Source organism: Plecotus auritus (assembly GCF_963455305.1).
Source record: "Plecotus auritus genome assembly, chromosome: 9".
Classification (NCBI taxonomy): Eukaryota; Metazoa; Chordata; class Mammalia; order Chiroptera; family Vespertilionidae; genus Plecotus; species Plecotus auritus.
This window is the reverse complement of record NC_137783.1, coordinates 23,897,494-23,914,684: the sequence shown is the minus strand read 5'-3', so window position 1 is coordinate 23,914,684 and position 17,191 is coordinate 23,897,494. Positions and strand designations below refer to the sequence as shown.

The 17,191-nt window shown below is 47.5% G+C and overlaps 1 protein-coding gene across 32 annotated transcripts in view; it reads right to left on the bottom strand.

Annotated features, from left to right (window-relative positions):
- Positions 1-17,191, bottom strand: part of SORBS1 (sorbin and SH3 domain containing 1) — a 227,874-nt gene that overhangs the window by 73,544 nt on the left and 137,139 nt on the right. For 18 of the 32 annotated variants that reach the window (XR_013959029.1, XM_080641435.1, XM_080641436.1 and 15 more), the window contains 4 exons: positions 14,861-15,005; positions 10,879-10,908; positions 5,324-5,496; positions 3,100-3,163 (listed from right to left, as the gene is read on the bottom strand). Coding sequence is in view for 30 of the 32 variants with exons in the window: in XM_080641435.1 (XP_080497561.1) it covers positions 3,100-3,163; positions 5,324-5,496; positions 10,879-10,908; positions 14,861-15,005 (412 nt within the window). In the remaining 2 variants the exon portion in view is untranslated. Of the gene's footprint in view, positions 1-850; positions 914-1,235; positions 1,311-3,099; positions 3,164-5,323; positions 5,497-10,878; positions 10,909-14,860; positions 15,006-17,191 lie in introns of all 32 variants that reach the window. The other 14 variants (XM_080641432.1, XM_080641441.1, XM_080641445.1 and 11 more) reach the window with 2 other exon arrangements.

Genomic DNA, 17,191 nt, shown 5'->3' with positions numbered 1-17,191 from the left:
ATGGTGAAGGTCAGAGCATCCGACATCTCGTCCTGGAAGAGCACTGAGGGGAACTCCTCCTGCATGTCCCATGTGCTCCTCTTTCTGGGTCACTCCCAAAGATCAGACAACCCCTGGGACTAGAGTAATTCCCAGGATGTTGCCCTGAACTTGCCTATTAGAAGCTTCCTTGACACCTAGATTTTTTGCCCTAGAAAAGAATATCTCTAGGTGTAAGTGTGACTATCCTCCCCAGCATGTCCCAATTTTTAAACTAGCTCTTTCATGAAATATTTCATAGCTTGGCCAAAGCCTTTATTTTCAAGAAATATCATTTCCTGCCATGATTGAATCTCATACCTGGATACCTCTTCGGGAATTCCCTACCAAGGAGCTACACCCAGAGGGTCCATGACAAGAGGGTCCCAGTGACGGAGTTAGTTGCACATACAGGAATTGGGTGACTTTTCTGTTGATAGATGGCACAGCTACCTCCTGCCAACCAGCCATAAGACTCAGCCTCCCTGAGTCAATGCCCAGCCACCCACAATACTATGTGACCACCCCAAGCATAAAGCCCTGGGTGGCTGGGTATGGCAGCTTTTCCCAGAGCTCCGCATGCTCACAGCATCATAACTAAGCTACACTGGCTACCCCATTCATCATATAGATTCCAAGGAAATAGGATTAAAACGCCTTCTGGACAGATTCCCATCACACGGTCAACAAGGAGCAAGACAACACCACACAACGCAAGGTCAGAGGGAAGCAAATGATTGGAAGACAGCCCTTAGCCACCAGAAAAAAAGCCGAGGTAAGAGAAAGTCACAGCACCGGTACAGAGAGAGGCACAGGATTTTCCTTTAATTACCTTCAGATTTAGGACTAGGAGTAGATGCAGGAAACTGGTAGGTAGGAGTGTAAGGACTGTCCTCTGCAGCAGAGAAAAGCAGTGGATTTTGAAACGATCCACCACGAAGTGGAGGAACTGACAAATCCCCAACTGACTCTTGTAAATGACTGATTACCTGTTTAGTGTTATTAAAGCCTGTGGGCACCACACCTAAAACAGGTTAATGTATTAGAGAGGTCTTAGTCATTTTAATATAAGCACATCATGCAAATGAGTGAAATAAAATTTTTGCCAACCAAAAACAACTATAAAAATAAAATCTAAAAGCCAAGTCTCATTCCTATAATGGAACTATAAGAATTAATTTAAGGCTAGGACAACAGATACACTAAGTTTATGGTACCTTCAGAATTTTGCTGGATTTCAGGAAGTTCAGGGAATTTGTACGTAGGGAAATAAGGGTTTTCTTCAGGAGTGTCTAGGCAGAGGAGCAGGTGTGGGAGAGAGAATAGAGGAAGATACAAATGGAGAGAATGAGCGAATAGGAATCCACACACAATTTAGGCCCCTTGAATTCCGGAACATAAGCTTCACTAGCGATATGAAAGAAATTCACACTGCGTTTAAAAATCCAGTCCTTTTGCCTGAAGTACTGAGACACACCTAAAGAGACAATATCATTTCTCTTCTTTGACAAAGAGTTACATATATATAGGCTCCGGGAAGCAAGAGGCATTTAACACAAAGCGTCAAGTTTTTACCTTTTATAGGCAAAGAATATTAGGTATGCTAATAAATAGTATGTAATGAAAACACTATCATAAAATGTTCTGAAAAAGTAAATCAAACCTTGTGCTGTGGACATTAGAGTCAAGGCAAACGGCTGAGGTTTTCATTTTTCCGTACCTCTGCCTACCATTAAGGCAGACAGTTTTGTTCGGGACCTGTAGTTGAGCAGTTAACAGCTGTAACATATGAGGCCCATACTGCTTGTGAGGCAGAATCACCCATTTTTCACATGTGTGCCTGTGTTTCCACATCGGGGCTGCCACAGCTGGGGCTAAAGGCTCAAGGTGAGACACAGCTTGCTGGAGGAAATGGACAGCAGCTTCAGGAAGTAACCAGAGGAATTGGCACTGTCCCATTGGAGACCTGGCCTTCGGCTTCGCCATCCGGACAGAGCTCATCCACCCAACTACAGTGGACTTACTCTTGGCTCCGAAACACTGAACACAAGCATCTCAATATTTAGAGTTTGAAGAGGGGCACCTCTGAACACTGCAGGAGTGATTAACAGTGACCTTCACGGGCACCCACAGCTAATCAGGGAGATTGCTTATTTGTGGCTTAGGCAAAAACTGACCGGATGCTTTTTCTTTGCCTTCGTGTGTCAATTGTGCCAGGCAGCCAGACTGGATTTGGCCACACGGAAGGAGAGGATGCTCTACCCGAGGGAGGCGTGGTACCTTCCCATGGTGCAGCTGCATCCCTGCCTATCAGCTGACTGTGGCAGAGGCGGATGGGAGCTGGAGGGTTATGACCTGCCCTAGCATTGGCCTGGGGCTCTCACACCATGCGGAGAACCTGCTACCACCCAGCGAGCCCGACTTGGAAGCGCTTCTCTTCCAGCGTGAATGGGCTTTGGACTGTCAGCTCTTGACTGACTCAGGGCTACCTGCCAACGGCTGGCTCCAGATGGGGAAGATTATTTTTCATATTAACACCACCTTACAGGGGGCCAGGCATGTTATTCACAAGGCAAATTTCCAACATCCCTTGGAGGAAGGGAAGCGGGACAAAGAGAGGTAGGTGATTGGTCCAAGATCAGATGAGTCCCGACTCCAGGGGAACTGATTCCAGGTCAGAACAGTTTTAAACTCCCAGTTCAGTGCTTTCTCAAGCGGCTCTCCTACAAGGCAGTCATGGGCTGACATGGGGAGGTGCCCCTAAAGCTGGAAGCAGGTGGAAGTTGGAGCTGCTCGCATCCCAGGCAGGCAGATGCCAGAGCGCAGGAAGCGGGACCTGTAGCATCCCACAATATCTGGGCAGGAGGACTTCTGAGCTGACCTCAATCCCCCATGTGAGGCAGACACCCAAGTGCTCCCTCCCCGCTTGGCTCTGGAGGTGACTGCTGGGCTCAGGCAGGCTGGCGCTTAATGAGGTCAAGCCGCAGGGCCAGTCCTGGCATCCTAGCAAAGTGGGTTTATGCCCTCACACAATAGTCAGCATGGGAGCACAGCAGAGCTTCTACAAGAGCAAACCAGTACCTCTGTTTAGCTTGTGGATCTGCTTAAACATGGTCTTGTACCAGTCTTTGGATCTCTCGGTGTTCTGGAGAAAGACAAAGGCAAAGAGTAAAATGAAACGGAAATCCTGGTACATTTCAGAACTTTTACAATTACAAAATCAAAATGGAAAGTGGCAATACCTCAAGTCCAAACTCACGTAATTCTATACATCCTGTGATCTCACATTTAGCATCTTATTTAAAAAATGCAAAACTTTTCAGAAAGAACAGACAAACCAAGAGCTTCAGATCTGGATCTGCAGAGTAACTTTTGGCCCACAGGACACAGATTTTGAGAACAGTTAACAAAGATACACTTGAAAAGGTGTCCATTTTTATAGAACTTTTTAAAACTTCATTTTTACAGAGAATCTCTTTCCATACATAGATGACTAAACTGAAGTAAAACCTCCTAGAAACATACAAGGGACAAAGAACATTCGCTTATCAGGCCTTGCCCTGTCCATCCCAGGTCATTCTGTAGAAGTGTGTCTAAGTCACCTTGCATGGGGCCAGATTTAGAATGCACACGTTAAAATGTAACCCATTATAGCAGCCAATGCCAGAGCGGTCATCCGATTCACACAGATGGGCTCATTTTTATTTATTTATTTTTAAAGATAAAAATATATTTGTAATACTTCAAACAATTAAAAATAATAATAAAAAAAAGATAAAAATAAAACAAGAACAGGGACAGATAGGTGGTTAGACCAGATAGTTTCACTCCCACTTTACAGATGAGGAAAAATGAGTCAAAGCCATTCAAACTGACAGAGCTGGTGAAGAGTGGAAGGGCAACCTCATCTATAAAATGGGACAATATTATTGTCCACCTTGTAAAGTGAATGATGCTTAAATGAGATAATGCACTTGGCAAATGGTAGCTGTGATCACTACTAGTAATAATTCTCATTATTATTATACAATTATCCTATATAATAAAGAGCTAATATGCAAATGGTCATCATGCCCTCATGCTGTGATGCCCATGCCATCACAATCCACCACAGGAGGCTGCGTGTGCAGTGGCCATGCGCAGTTGGGCGGGGCTACGTGTGCAACGAGGTGTGCGTGGGTGGGTGGGGACTTGGTACTGCGTGCACGGTGCAGAAGCGGGTCCCAGCGGCTCCACGCGACAAGGCCTGGGGGTCCCGCGGCTCCACGCGGCGTGGATGAGGTGGGGCCTGGCGGCTCCGTGCGGCAAGCCCTGAGGGTCCCCTGGCTCCAGCCTACCTCTTTGGGGCGATGGATCACGGGGCTCCCGCACTGTGAGAGGGCACAAGCCAGGCTGGTGCCCCCCTTACCCCCGCCCCCCCCGCCCAGTGCACGAATTTCGTGCATCGGGCCTCTAGTTATTCTATAGGACTGGACAACAGTTCTTTGGAGGCTGGGCCTACTGTTGTTCCTATCAGCCTTCTCTAACGGGCACATAAACCTATACACTTGCTCAAGGGGAATCACTGAGAAGCACATGGCAGCCCATGTTCTATTGGGCACATGGAGAGGAATGGAATTCACCCTAATCCAGTTTCAAAAGTTGAGCTGCCCTGGAATCCCTGAGGGCCTGCACGAGGCTGGCATGCCTGTACTGGAGGGTGGACTGGGCAGGCAAACCCGAGACCACTCTGTTCTGGGGGCCTCAGCAGGCTGAGCTGTTCTGTAGTTGCCTTAGTTTTTCTCTCATGCTGGGTGATGGACTTGCTCCCATCAGGGGAACTGCTCCCAGAACCTGTGAACAGGGACCCTCAGCCTCACTCTCCCCAGCGCTCTCTAACCCTGGACTAACAATTTCTGAGTCTGCTCCATGGAACAGCGAATAACGTGTCCATGGGTGGGGCAGACTGGGAAACTGCCAGGAATGTTCTCCTCTTCAACACGCACATCCCAAAGCCTCTCAGTTCTGCTGCAGAGAAATCTCGCTGCCCTTGTTCCATGAAGCTTTTCTTCACGTTCATTCAACTGTGAAATCCCTTTTCTCACGAGACTTATGGCACCTCTTTGGGAAAAGCTGCTGCACCCAGAGCCTAGGACCAACGTGGGCTCCGAGGCTCTGCGCCCTCAGCAGGCTCAGGCAGTGGACAGTGGTGAGGACCCTCCTCACGAGGCCTTTGCAACCCCCGGAGGGGCCCACATGCACGCAGGGGTGCACACTTGTCCCTGGCTGAGAGGAGGCCTCGGAAAGACTGAGGTGAGACTCGTACCCGGAGTGGGATGCCCACTTCATCCATGGACACATTGCTCAGGTCCTGAGTGCTCTTAGCCACCCGCCTGCTGTCATCCTTGGCCTTTTTGTCAGTGGACCTGCCAGGAGAGGTGGGTTTTTCCTGGGTTGGTGCCGAGTCCCGTTCTCCCACTCTTCTTTCTGACACAGGATCTGGAAGTGAAAAACAACTGTTACCTGAAGTTCTTCTGATGGCTCCAAAGCAAACCCCCCCCCCCCAGCCGCCTGCCCACCCCCTCCCCCCCCCAAAAAAAAACCACCCTCTCAAACAATCCAGCTGGGGGAAGTGTGCTTGGTAATTCTCAATTGGAACGAGTTTCATGTAGAGCAAGGGTCAGCAAACCAGGCCCAGCCACCTGTTTTTATAAATAAACTTTTATTGGAATACAGCCACATCCATTCATTTACAAATTATTTATGGCTGCTTTCAAGCTAAAATGGCAAAGTTGAGTAACTGTGACAGAAACCATATGGCCTGCGAAGCCGAAAATATTTACCATCTGGCCCTTTAAAAAATCTGCAGAGGTATACACCAGGGGCTGCAGACATCGAGTGGCTCTGTCAGGGAGCAGGTAAAGCCATCAAGAGGTGGCCAAACATTCCTTGCAAGTCCTTGTTTCATCTTGGGGAAGTCACTGAACTTTTCCGTGCTCCTGTTTTCTCATCCAAAAATGGGGATAATCCTTCCACTGGCAAGCTCACAGGGACACTACGAGAGGACCTAACAAGATAACTCATGCCAAAATGCTCAGAAAGCTCTACATTGCTTAGTGCACATTAGACTATTTTAAATTTGATTCAGGATTGGAAGTTACAAAAAGCTAATAAACGTTCCATGTGCGGTCTATAGATTATAAAATTACTCTGTTTAGCCTGTTATTCCAAGCCATGTCACTTAGTTATGGGAAGGCATTTACTAAGTCCCTGCCAGGTGCTATGTATTCCCATGCAAAGGAAAGGGAACAGGGCTGGGGAAGGCAGGGGGAGATGGCCTCTTCCATTTAGACATGGTTACTTAGAGGTGACAGTGAGATGTTCATGAAGAAATGCCCTAGAACCCCTAGAAGAAATGGGGGAGCGGAGCCCAGGTGAGAGGCCCCTGCAGGAGTGCAATTTTGGAGCCATCAGCATGACAGTGAAGGCTAAGGTCAAGGAGTTGGAAGAGCTCAGTGGAGGAGGTAAATGAGAGTCAAGGGCTGAACTCACACACCAAGAAATGTCACAATCTTAGGCTCCCCAGAAAATGCAGGAGTCGCCAGAGGGGTAGGAGATGAACCACAGGTGTCGCCAGAGGGGTAGGAGATGAACCACAGGCACAGTAAGGTGCCATTGAAACCAGAAGACAATGCCAAGAAATGGGTGGTTAAATACGTCAAAAAATAAAAATACCTCAAAACAGAAATTGAAGCAGAGGAGGAGGCATTAGATTAGGCAAAAGAAGAGTCACAGGATTGCTCTGAGGGAGTAATTTCGGGAGAGCAGTGGGGGTAGATGCCAGATCGCAGGAAAAGAAATGAATATATAAGCAGGAAGTGGGGTAGTAAGTAGGGAGGTGAGCACAGAAGAACTATGCCAACCACAGAGGTCACAAGATTAGGGGGCAGAAAGGTCCAAGCCAAGGGAGTCTACAGGCCTATGGTGAAGCCTGCTGTGAGGCTGTGGGGACAGAGATGTGTCCTGGAGATTAAGAAATGCTCAACAGGCATCTGTTCACTGACTGAGGAGGAGGTTCTCATCTTTGAGAAGGTAAAGGTTCGAGTGCTAGCTGGAGGAACCTGAGGGTGCAGGCAACGTTGTGCCGAAGATGGAAATGTCATGTGTCGGGGGGAGGCTGGGGGAAGGGGCAACACATTGGTGGGTACCCTCAGGGTTTGTGACTTTCACAGTCTGCTCCATGCAGTGACTCTGCCTGGATGTCACACTAACTTCTGAAATGAGGGTTTATTCTGTGGCCATAGGACGATTTCTTTTTTTTCTTTTTTTTTTAATATATTTTTATTGATTTCAGAGAGGAAGGGAGAGGGAGAGAGAGATAGAAACATCAATGATGAGAGAGAATCATTGATTGGCTGCCTCCTGCACGCCCCCAACTGGGGATCGAGCTCGCAACCCGGGCATGTGCCCTTGACTGGAATCGAACCTGGGACCCTTTAGACCACAGGCCGACGCTCTATCCACTGAGCCAAACCAGCCAGGGCCGTAGGACAATTACTAAACATTCTGTGGGAGACTCGGTTCAGGGAGCCCTTCAGAAAACCTGATCCTGGTGTCATCACCACGAGCTTTAAAGGATGTTAAGACCAGACTGTTTCATAGAATGGGTTCTATCACTCTCAGGAAATTCCAACAGGAGGCTAGGGATTTGGCAGGAAGCATGGGACCGTGGTTGGCAAACTACGGCTCACGAGCCACATGCGGCTCTTTGGCCCCTTGAGTGTGGCTCTTCCACAAAATACCACGGCCTGGGTGAGTCTGTTTTGAAGAAGTGGCGTTAGAAGAAGTTTAAGTTTAAAAAATTTGGCTCTCAAAAGAAATTTCAATTGTTGTATGTTGATATTTGGCTCTGTTGACTAATGAGTTTGCTGACCACTGGCATAGGACATGTCAGGGGATCTCATGTTACCAGAGTCTACTCTTAAAACAGCTCAGCTGAGCATTCTCCTCCCCCTGGAAAGGCCTTCCTAAGTGGGATCAAGATTCGAGCTCTGGCCCTGGCTCAGTTGGTTGGGTTCATCCCATAAACCAGGAGGCTGCTGGTTTGATTCCTAGTCAGGGCACATGCCCAGGTTTTGAGCTTGATCCCCAGTAGGGGATGTGCAGGAGGCAGCCAATCAATGTTTCACTCACATCTATGTTTCTCTCTCCCTCTCCCTTCCTCTCTCCCTCTAAAAATCAATTAAAAAAATTTTTTTAAATAACGATTTCAAGCACTGTCTCGCTGGTGTTTGGAGGTGCTCATACTCCTTACTCTTCAGTGTCATTTCTTTAGAAGAGGAAGATCGCATCTATGCCATTCTCATGGTTTTGGGGTCCAGGGAATTAAAAAAAAATTTTTTTTTTTATGGCAGGTGGCTCTAACAACAATCACTTAACTGTAAACCATGGCTGACAGTCCATGGATTTGTTCCAAAGCTGCCAGAGTCGTTTTGATCTACAAAAATTAGCCCCGAATTATCGTTCTTTAGAAACTTGTGATCATGTGATTCATGATTGATTTGATTTCAATATATGGAGGGCTGAACTGCAGCCTCTGAAGGAAAACTGTTTCCTTGTACAGTGAAAACCCAAAGTGACACTTCACTGTGTCACCCAGGTGACATGCGGGTTGCAGTGAGGGCTTCTGCTACGTCTCACTAGGCAGCTGCCGATCCTCACACTCTGGAGCAGTTCCTTCCGATTTCATACTGTGGTTTCAAAAGCAAGATCCTGGAATGGGCCACAAAGTAAACAATGGTGCCGACAGCACTGGAATGGTAGGGGTGGGAAAGCTTTGTGACCGAGGTTACAGAACTGCTGACATTTCTCTTAGGGAAGCGCCCCTCTGCCCTAGCCCCTTCTTTCTGTCTGTCCACCCAGGGGACCATGAACCCCAGGGGCTCTTTCCCACAGGTGAACCTCGCTGAGCAAGAAGCCCCTGAGGGTGGCTGGCAAGTCCCATCCCCGCAGATAAAATGGCAGAGCCTCACTTACTCCAGGCACAGGTTGGAGTACCAGGCCTGCCGCCCTCTCTGCTGGGAGCTCTGAACACAATGGTGCTTCTTTTTAAACCAAAACTAACATTTAGTGAGCTAGGGATGTGCCACTGTATAAACACCACGAGTGGATCTACCCCCAAACTCAAAGAGGACAGAGCCCGAGGCTTCTTTCAAAGCCGGGAAGTGGCTCGGGCCTGGTGGCACGGTAGACAAGCCCTGACATTTATATAGCACTTTCCAGTGTGCAGAGAATACCCCAAAGCCTCCTGTCGCCCACACAATCCTGCAGAGGCAAGGACTGTCACCCTCACTTCCCACATGAGGAAACTGGCTCAGAGAGGTGAAGTCACTTACCCAGGGACAAACAGCCATAAGAGGGAAGAGCCAGGACAAACTCTGGGTCTAACTTGTGTCTGGGTGCCTTTTAAAAATCTATTCCACTGGGTGCCTTTTAAAAATCTATTCCACTCCTTTCAATATCCCAGAGGCAGGAAGGAGCCCACAGGAGCTACCTTCTCTTCCCAACCCCGAGCCACTCTGCTCTCAGCAACCTGGGCTGGGGCCACAGAGTGAAGTGGGCCGGAGAATGGCACCTTGAGGAGGGGGCAGCGAGGGCACCTTGTGCTCAACCGCAGCCTGTCCTGGTTCCACAGCCAAGTCCTGATAAAGCTGAGAGGGTGTGAGAACCTGTGTCCTGCCCACCGGGCTTTCCACGAAGCCCAAGGACAGCAGTGGGATGAAGCAACACAGGAATCATGGCGCAGCGGCTCAGAAAGCGGTGGCTTTTGCTATCCACCAAATCAGGGGCTCTTAACCCCGGAGTTCAGGACTATCTGCAAACGACCACAGGCGTGTGTTTTCACACGCGTGGCTTCTTCTAGAGCAGTGGTTCTCAACCTTTCTAATGCCGCGACCCTTTAATACAGTTCCTCATGTTGTGGTGACCCCCAACCATAAAATTATTTTCGTTGCTACTTCATAGTGTAATTTTGCTACTGTTATGAATCGTAATGTAAATATCTGTGTTTTCCGATGATCTTAGGCTCTACAGCTGCTGTAGAGCCACAGATATTTACATTACGATTCATAACAGTAGCAAAATTACAGTTATGAAGTAGCAACAAAAATAATTTTATGGTTGGGGGTCACCACAACATGAGGAACTGTATTAAAGGGTCGCGGCATTAAAAAGGTTGAGAACCACTGCTCTAGAGAATGAATCTACCGCCTTCAAAGATCCCCAAATGGGGCCATGACCCACACAAGGTTACAGCCATCACACAAGCTGTGAAGGCAGCACAGCTCCGTCGTGGCTTCAGAGCCTGCTCAGTGCTCGACACAAAGTAGACACTCAGTCAAATGAAAAGTAAATCAAGGGAGGCACCTACTGAAAACAGTGACTCTCACCCATCAGGCACTTAGTGAAGGCCAAGGCTCAGCCGAGCTGTTTATAAGCAGAACATCTGACAGGTAAGAAACTGATTCATTGTTTAGTAAGTGGTAGAACCAGGATTCAAAGCAGGGGCCACAGAAGCCACAGAAATGGTTTCCCCACCATTTCCGCCGACATGTTTGTTCGGAATATCCTGTTCTTACCATCAGGACACATCTATAAGTTTGGGTCACTTATCTGGTCGCCCCCCCCCCCCCCCGCCCCAGCCTTCAAGCTGCAGGGAGGTGGGAACCACACCTGGTTTCATCATCCTGGCCACCCAGCATCAAACAGAGTCCCCACACCAGAAGAGCTCATAAGACTGTGCTGATGGAACATCAGATGGTGATCGGAAGCCAGCTTTAACACGGACAGGTGCTAACGTGTAAATAAATATTTCTCACCTACCTGACAGGCCACTGAGTCGTTTCTGCTGTTCTGTGATAAAAGAAAAAATACACAGTGTGAGATTTACAAAGATGTGGTAAAACCGAGACATCCGGGCACAGCTCGTTAGGATCCCAGTATCTGTGTCCTCACCGTCCTCTGGGTTTCGATGCTAAAACACTGTCCAGTGAAAGCAGTGTGTTGACATGGTCCTGTCATCCAGTGTGGTATCTCTCATCCCCCAGCCCCTGGGTCTGCACCAGGACTCAGGCACTGTCACCGTTTTTCTGGGTGTTTACATCGTATCTCAGGATAATCTGGTCACTGAAGGAGACCCTCCCACCTCCACTGGTCTCAAGGGAGCAGGGCTTTGCACAACCCAGTCTTGGTACCTTTTGAGGAGAAGTAATTGTAATGATAACCATGGCAGCTACCACCTCCTGAGCGCTTGCAGATGCCAGGCGTTGTTTTAAGAGCTTTCCCACAGGTCAATGCTTTTAATCTTCGCAACAACCCTAGCAGGTAGGTCAGGGTGGTTGAGACACCCTCAATGAGGGGCAAAAACTACCCAAGATGACACTGAAAACTAGAACTGGTCTAAAACCTGGACTCTCCTTATCTCTAGTCCAGGGATCTTTCCAACTCTAATCACCAGGTCCCTTTCCTTAACACTGAGGTCTATGGGTTCTCACCTTCCTGGGCACTCATGAGGAAGGAGCCAACCTCTCCTTTGGAGAGTCCTGTGTGGACGTGCTATGGCATATGGACAAAAATGACCTCTACCTTCCATAGCTGCTAAATATAAAGCAGCCACATAGATAAACACAGAACGCCTGCCAGCCATGGGTGCTGTCATTATCCCCCTTGGCAGCGTCCCCACCCTCCCTCCAGAATCAGTGTGGCAAGAAGTAAAGAGAGCAGCAGCGGGGCCCGCAGCTGGTGGAAGCAGCCCTGGCCCCCTCGGGCCCGTGGACGAGGCTCACTCACATGGCTGGACAACAGAGCCCAGCAGAGCTCGAGGCGCACTGCCAGCCACATGCCAGTTACACTGACCAATCGTCACCTCCATCTCCTCAGTTTCCTCATCTGTTAAATCAAAGCCCTCACTGGATCCATGGATCCCGAACTCTGGTCTCCAAGCCAGGGGCAGGCTCTTCCCCAGCAGGCAAAAGCCCATTTATCCCATTTAAAACACTATGTAGTTGCCACTTCCCAAGTGTGAAAGGCCCTTCTTTCTTGGAATGACATGCGATGAGGATAATAGCAATTGTTTTTCAGGGGTGCTATTTAGCAAAGTTAGAAATTAGCAACCCTAGGGTGGTCCCAGACTGTTTCATGTGACAGAAGTCTGGGGACCAAAGAGCTCTTGATCTCCAGTGTGGTCCATGGACCAGCAGCACCAACATGCCCTGCGAGCTGCTGGAAAATGCAGAACCTCAGCCCTGCTTCAGAGCTCCTGAATCTGCATCTGTTTCTGGAAATCAAGAAGACCCCCTCCCCCTCAGAGTCTAGGCACAATCAAGACTGCGGAGCTTTGCCCTGGCCGGGAGTTCAGTTGGTTAGAGCATTGTTCTGAGGTTGTGGGTTTGATCCCGGGTCAGGGCACAAGCAAGGATCAACCAATAAATGCATAACTAAATGGAACAACAAATCTCTTTCTCTCATCAAGTAAACATTTTAAAAAACTTAAAAAACAAACACACACTGAGAAGCTTGGAGCGAGGTAACCCATGCATCTCTCTCAGTCCTGAGAGTTTTCTGATTCCAGTGCTCCTACCAGACTGATCATAGCAATCTGCCCTCAGACACATGTGAAGCGAAAGCTCAGGAGCGGAGCAAGGGCTGTGTGGTGCATGACCTTCCGAGCCAGGCCGGACCGCGGTGCCCTCCATCTGCTTGCAGTGCAGGGAGCTGGCTGCGAGAGATGGGGCTGTGGGGCTATTGTCACATCACCCCCTGGGCCAGTCTAGGCAGGAAAAAAGGGACCCTTTCTTAGGATGACTAAACTAGAATTCCAGAAGTGGGGTAAAGTTATCATTCCCTCAGGAGACTTTGCAATAGTTAAGAAACTTTTTACGGGTATTATCTATGATGCAAAGCAGAGCTGCCAGGATGGGTCAATTCCAAAGCAAAGCAGAAAATGCTTGACCTAAACCCCACTGACGATCAGTCCCCCGAGGCGGGGCCCGCGAGGTGCTTCCATTCTCCTGGACTCTTCCTGCCACACCTCCTTGGGGACATATGGTTTGCTCTTTACAGGAAGCTACTTTTCATTAAAAGCAACGCAAATCACAAATACACGTGTATCCTTTTCTGAAGGATGTGTGCTGCAGGCTGCACAATTCTGATTTTTAAACCCAGGGGCAGGGCTTGGACAAAAGAGAAATTTAGAACCAAAGGTATCTGGGCAAATAAGAAGAACCCGTTTGTTCAGGAGAGAAACAAAAAGGAAGTACGGGCATGTCTGTGCCCAAAGATGTCTCACTCGGTGTCAGAGGACTTGGCAGAAGTAGCTGACATTACACTTGGCATTTCTCAAAACCCAAGTTGCCTTGGGAATAAGTCCCATTTTTAGAGAAACTGCTTTTCCTTCTGGGAACTCACTTGCTTCTGTTTGACTGGATTTTTTAAAAAGATGAGTCATAAAGAAGTTCATAGAGAACCAAAATTTCACTTTGTCCTGCATTACGGACACTTTCTGGGCAGAGAAAGCCATTGCCGAGAGGAGAATGGGCTCTTACATAATTTAGTGTGGGGGGTGGGAGCACTTCTTATTTTTTGAAGAACACAGATTCATGGGTGAATATTAATATGGGAGCCACACAGAGTGAAAAAAATAAAATTACTAAAATAACTAAGATTGGAGTGGGAAGATTTCCAGTGAGAGAAAATGTTTCATTCATCTGTTTTTTAAGTTAGAAGCAGGAAACAGAAAACTCCATTTAATATGGAGGACAATTAAAAATAGATTTCAGCCTCTCATTCTCATCCACGTTAAAGCAGAGAGAGGCGGAGGGGAGGGAAACTGTGAAGTAGGCAAGTAGGGAGTCAGGGAAGGAAGATTTGGTACTGAGCTTTGAGCTCTGAATAAAATAACAAAACCTCACTCAGAAACACCCAGAAAGCTCGAAAAGTTTACATTTCACAGTGCAAAGACCTTTGGGGAACAGGCAGCGTATCCCTCTACTGAATTCCAAAACCGAAACATTTGGATTTAGAAACATCTTCTGGAATCTTAAAACAGAGGGTCAACATATGCCATTATCACCTCAGAGCCTTCTGCTTCCCCAAGGTGCCCTGCAAAGAAGGGGAAGAACCAGCCCGAGGAACTGCAGGAAGCACACACAAAACCCCTGGCAGAGCTGCCTGGGGCCACGCAGGGAAAGGGGCACGCAGCCACGCAGTCCCCAGAGGGTGAGCTGAAAGGTGGCCCAGTGTGCCAACTGCTGGCAAGAATGGAGGCTGGCGAGACACCGAGAGGTTCAGTAGCCTCTGTGCCAGAGGCAGAAAAACATGTTTGACATTTTAGAAAATATTCCATCACTAGGTTTTCTTTTTACAGTTTTGGTGCTCAAGATGTCCCTTTCTAGAGAACTCATGATGTCAAAGAGCTAAACGATTCAGGGCACTTCTGAAAAGAGGTATCACTGCACCTAGAGTTTCCAAGCAAAGCTCTGATGAGAATTCTCATGATGAGGGATTAAGGGGCCCAGCCTTTCCCTTTCTGTCTCTTCTTTCTTTTTGGTGCTACCCTCTGAAGACACTGTGAACACCCAAGGTGTGGAACACACACTGCAGAAGCTTACTTATTCTGATACCTGACGTCACCCCAAATCAGAGGTCTGTCTGCTACGATCTACTCGGTGGGTCGTGGGAGGAAACTGGGGCAGATGGCCTCGGAGAAGAATGAGATTTGTGAAAATTTCCGTGAAAAGGCAGACTTATTGTTCCAGGGTCACAGAACAGTGAGTGGAGGGAGAGGTGCTCGGCGAAGCTCCCTTACCTCGGTTGTGTTGCAAGAGCACAATAGTGGGATTGACAATGGTCGTGGAGGGGTAGGCAGAGGATGGCTTGCTGACTGGTGCAAAGATTTGGGAATCAGTTCTAACACGAGATGAAGAAACTTCATTTAGCAGAGGACTTGAATCCTGAAAAAGGACAAACATTGTAACTGTCAGTACACAAAACCTAGAGCTAATGCTATTTAAAAAGAAAATTAAGGCTGTACAAGGACCTTAATTAGAAAAAGAAATGTAATCAATGAGACGTCATTGATTCCATTTAGAAGCTTAACCTGGAATGCTTATTCTCTTCGCTGGTATTAGTAAGGGGAGAGAGGGAAGATAATGTTACTGAAGGTCTCAGCAACATTATTCATTATTTTCACCTGGTAAGAAATGTGGATCAATCCAGTTACTGAAAAAGCAAATTCAAATCAAAGTAGAAAAAAACATGCAAAACGCATGCAATTCCAAATGCGGTCTGAGCACGAGAGCTGGTTTAATAGGGAAAAAATCAGGAAAGTTTAGTACACTGTTGACAGAAACATGAGAGGATGTGAGATAAGAAGCCATAGGTGTAAGAATAGAAAGGGTTAAGTACTGGTACTCTTGGAAAGCTATTCTTGTCAGCCACATCACTGAACAGCCTTGCTAGCACTTGCTGCTGAGATTCGGATATTACCCTGTCCTACAGCGATGCTTTTTCACTCCAATATCGACTGACAAAAGATCTCTGAAGTCAAGACTGGTGAAAATCCTTACTTTTAAAAACCTGAGGGTCTCAGCCAGAAATACCAATAAATTTATTACTACTAACATTACAATTTACACGGTGGGAATAAGGGCAGTCTTTTTAAAGACAGGAAATAAGACTTAGAAATGTAGTGAGGATATGTATACAGTTTCCTCTATCACACCTATACATTTAGCAATGTTTCTATTTTAGAATTTACAGGCCCTAAAGCCAGAATATCATTCTTAAAGGGTTTGAAGAACAAGACTTTGTTACTGCCCAGAAAAAAGTATGGCATAAAAGCAATTCGTGTGCTCTATCAGAGATCATGGCTCTGTAAGTACCTGCAGAACTAGGGACACAGCCCCATCCACCTCCTTCCATCCCCTACCCTAGCACAATGCCCTGCAGACAGCAGGTGCGCAGTAGTAAAATGCCACTTGAATGACAGGAGCCACCTACCAGCAAAAGTGCTTCTGAACAACTTGTGTTCAAAAGAACAAGAAGTTCAGGAGAACACATGCCCACCAAAAGAGAGGATGTGCGTGTCAGGACCCCGGACAGCTCCCGACACACAGTAGGGGCGGCTTCCTGGAACCCACTGGCTTGGTCAGTCCACCTCTTCTGAAAGTGCCCCAATGTCACAGCTGCTACTTATGAGTGGCAGCTCAGGTTAGTGAATGAAACTTCCCCCCAAGACTTGAGGCACAATATGGTCTTGTACAAAAGTGCCTCATCTTAATTTTTCATCTATAAAGTGGGAAAACAATTATACCATCCTATTTATGGTATAATTCCAAAGTAATATAACACAAGTAAATGACATATCAATGAAAACTGCCCTAATGCAGCCAAGAAACATGAGAGTCAGGCACACAGCTTTTTAAAGTGTGCATACTGCCCATGAGGCCTGGAAGGATCACATGAGCATTACGCATTTTATAAATTTCACTCTGTGGCACAAGTCTTATTTTTGGAACTTGACAAAAATGGTTACTGACTAGAAGAACCTGGACCAATTAACGTGAATTTCCTTCTTCCCTCTTACTATCAAATGGCTGCAGATGGAGCAGATATCTACGGTGCCTTGGCCACCATCCACGGGGATCTGCTCTTCTTGATGATCCTCATTCAGGGGAGGAACCTAACAGTTTCCCTTTTCACCTCCTACTTCACATTACCTGGGCCAAACTAGAAGTTATCAGGCCAACTGAAGTCTCCCGGGAAGTCTATACGTCAGCGGAGTTTGAGAAACTGAGGACACTGTCCCAACTAACTTGTCCTGGTCTACCTGAACAAACTCAACATGAACACCTAGATCTACACAACCGACCTGCTCACCATGCACATGAGCACACTGAAAACGCTGCTCTAGAGAAACATTCTGTACCAAGGGGAAGAGCACCTGTATTCTCCAAAAACAAGGGCAGCTGCTAAATTCACCTGTAAGTTGAGCGAGGGTAAGGTGAGTACATCAGGGAACAATTTAGCATTTTTCTCCACCTGGGCTGAGTTGTAGAGGTCAAAACTAGGACATCCAAGCCCCCGGGCCAAGTTTGACAGGGTCCTGACCTAACCCATTGTGCTGTATCTAGAGTTT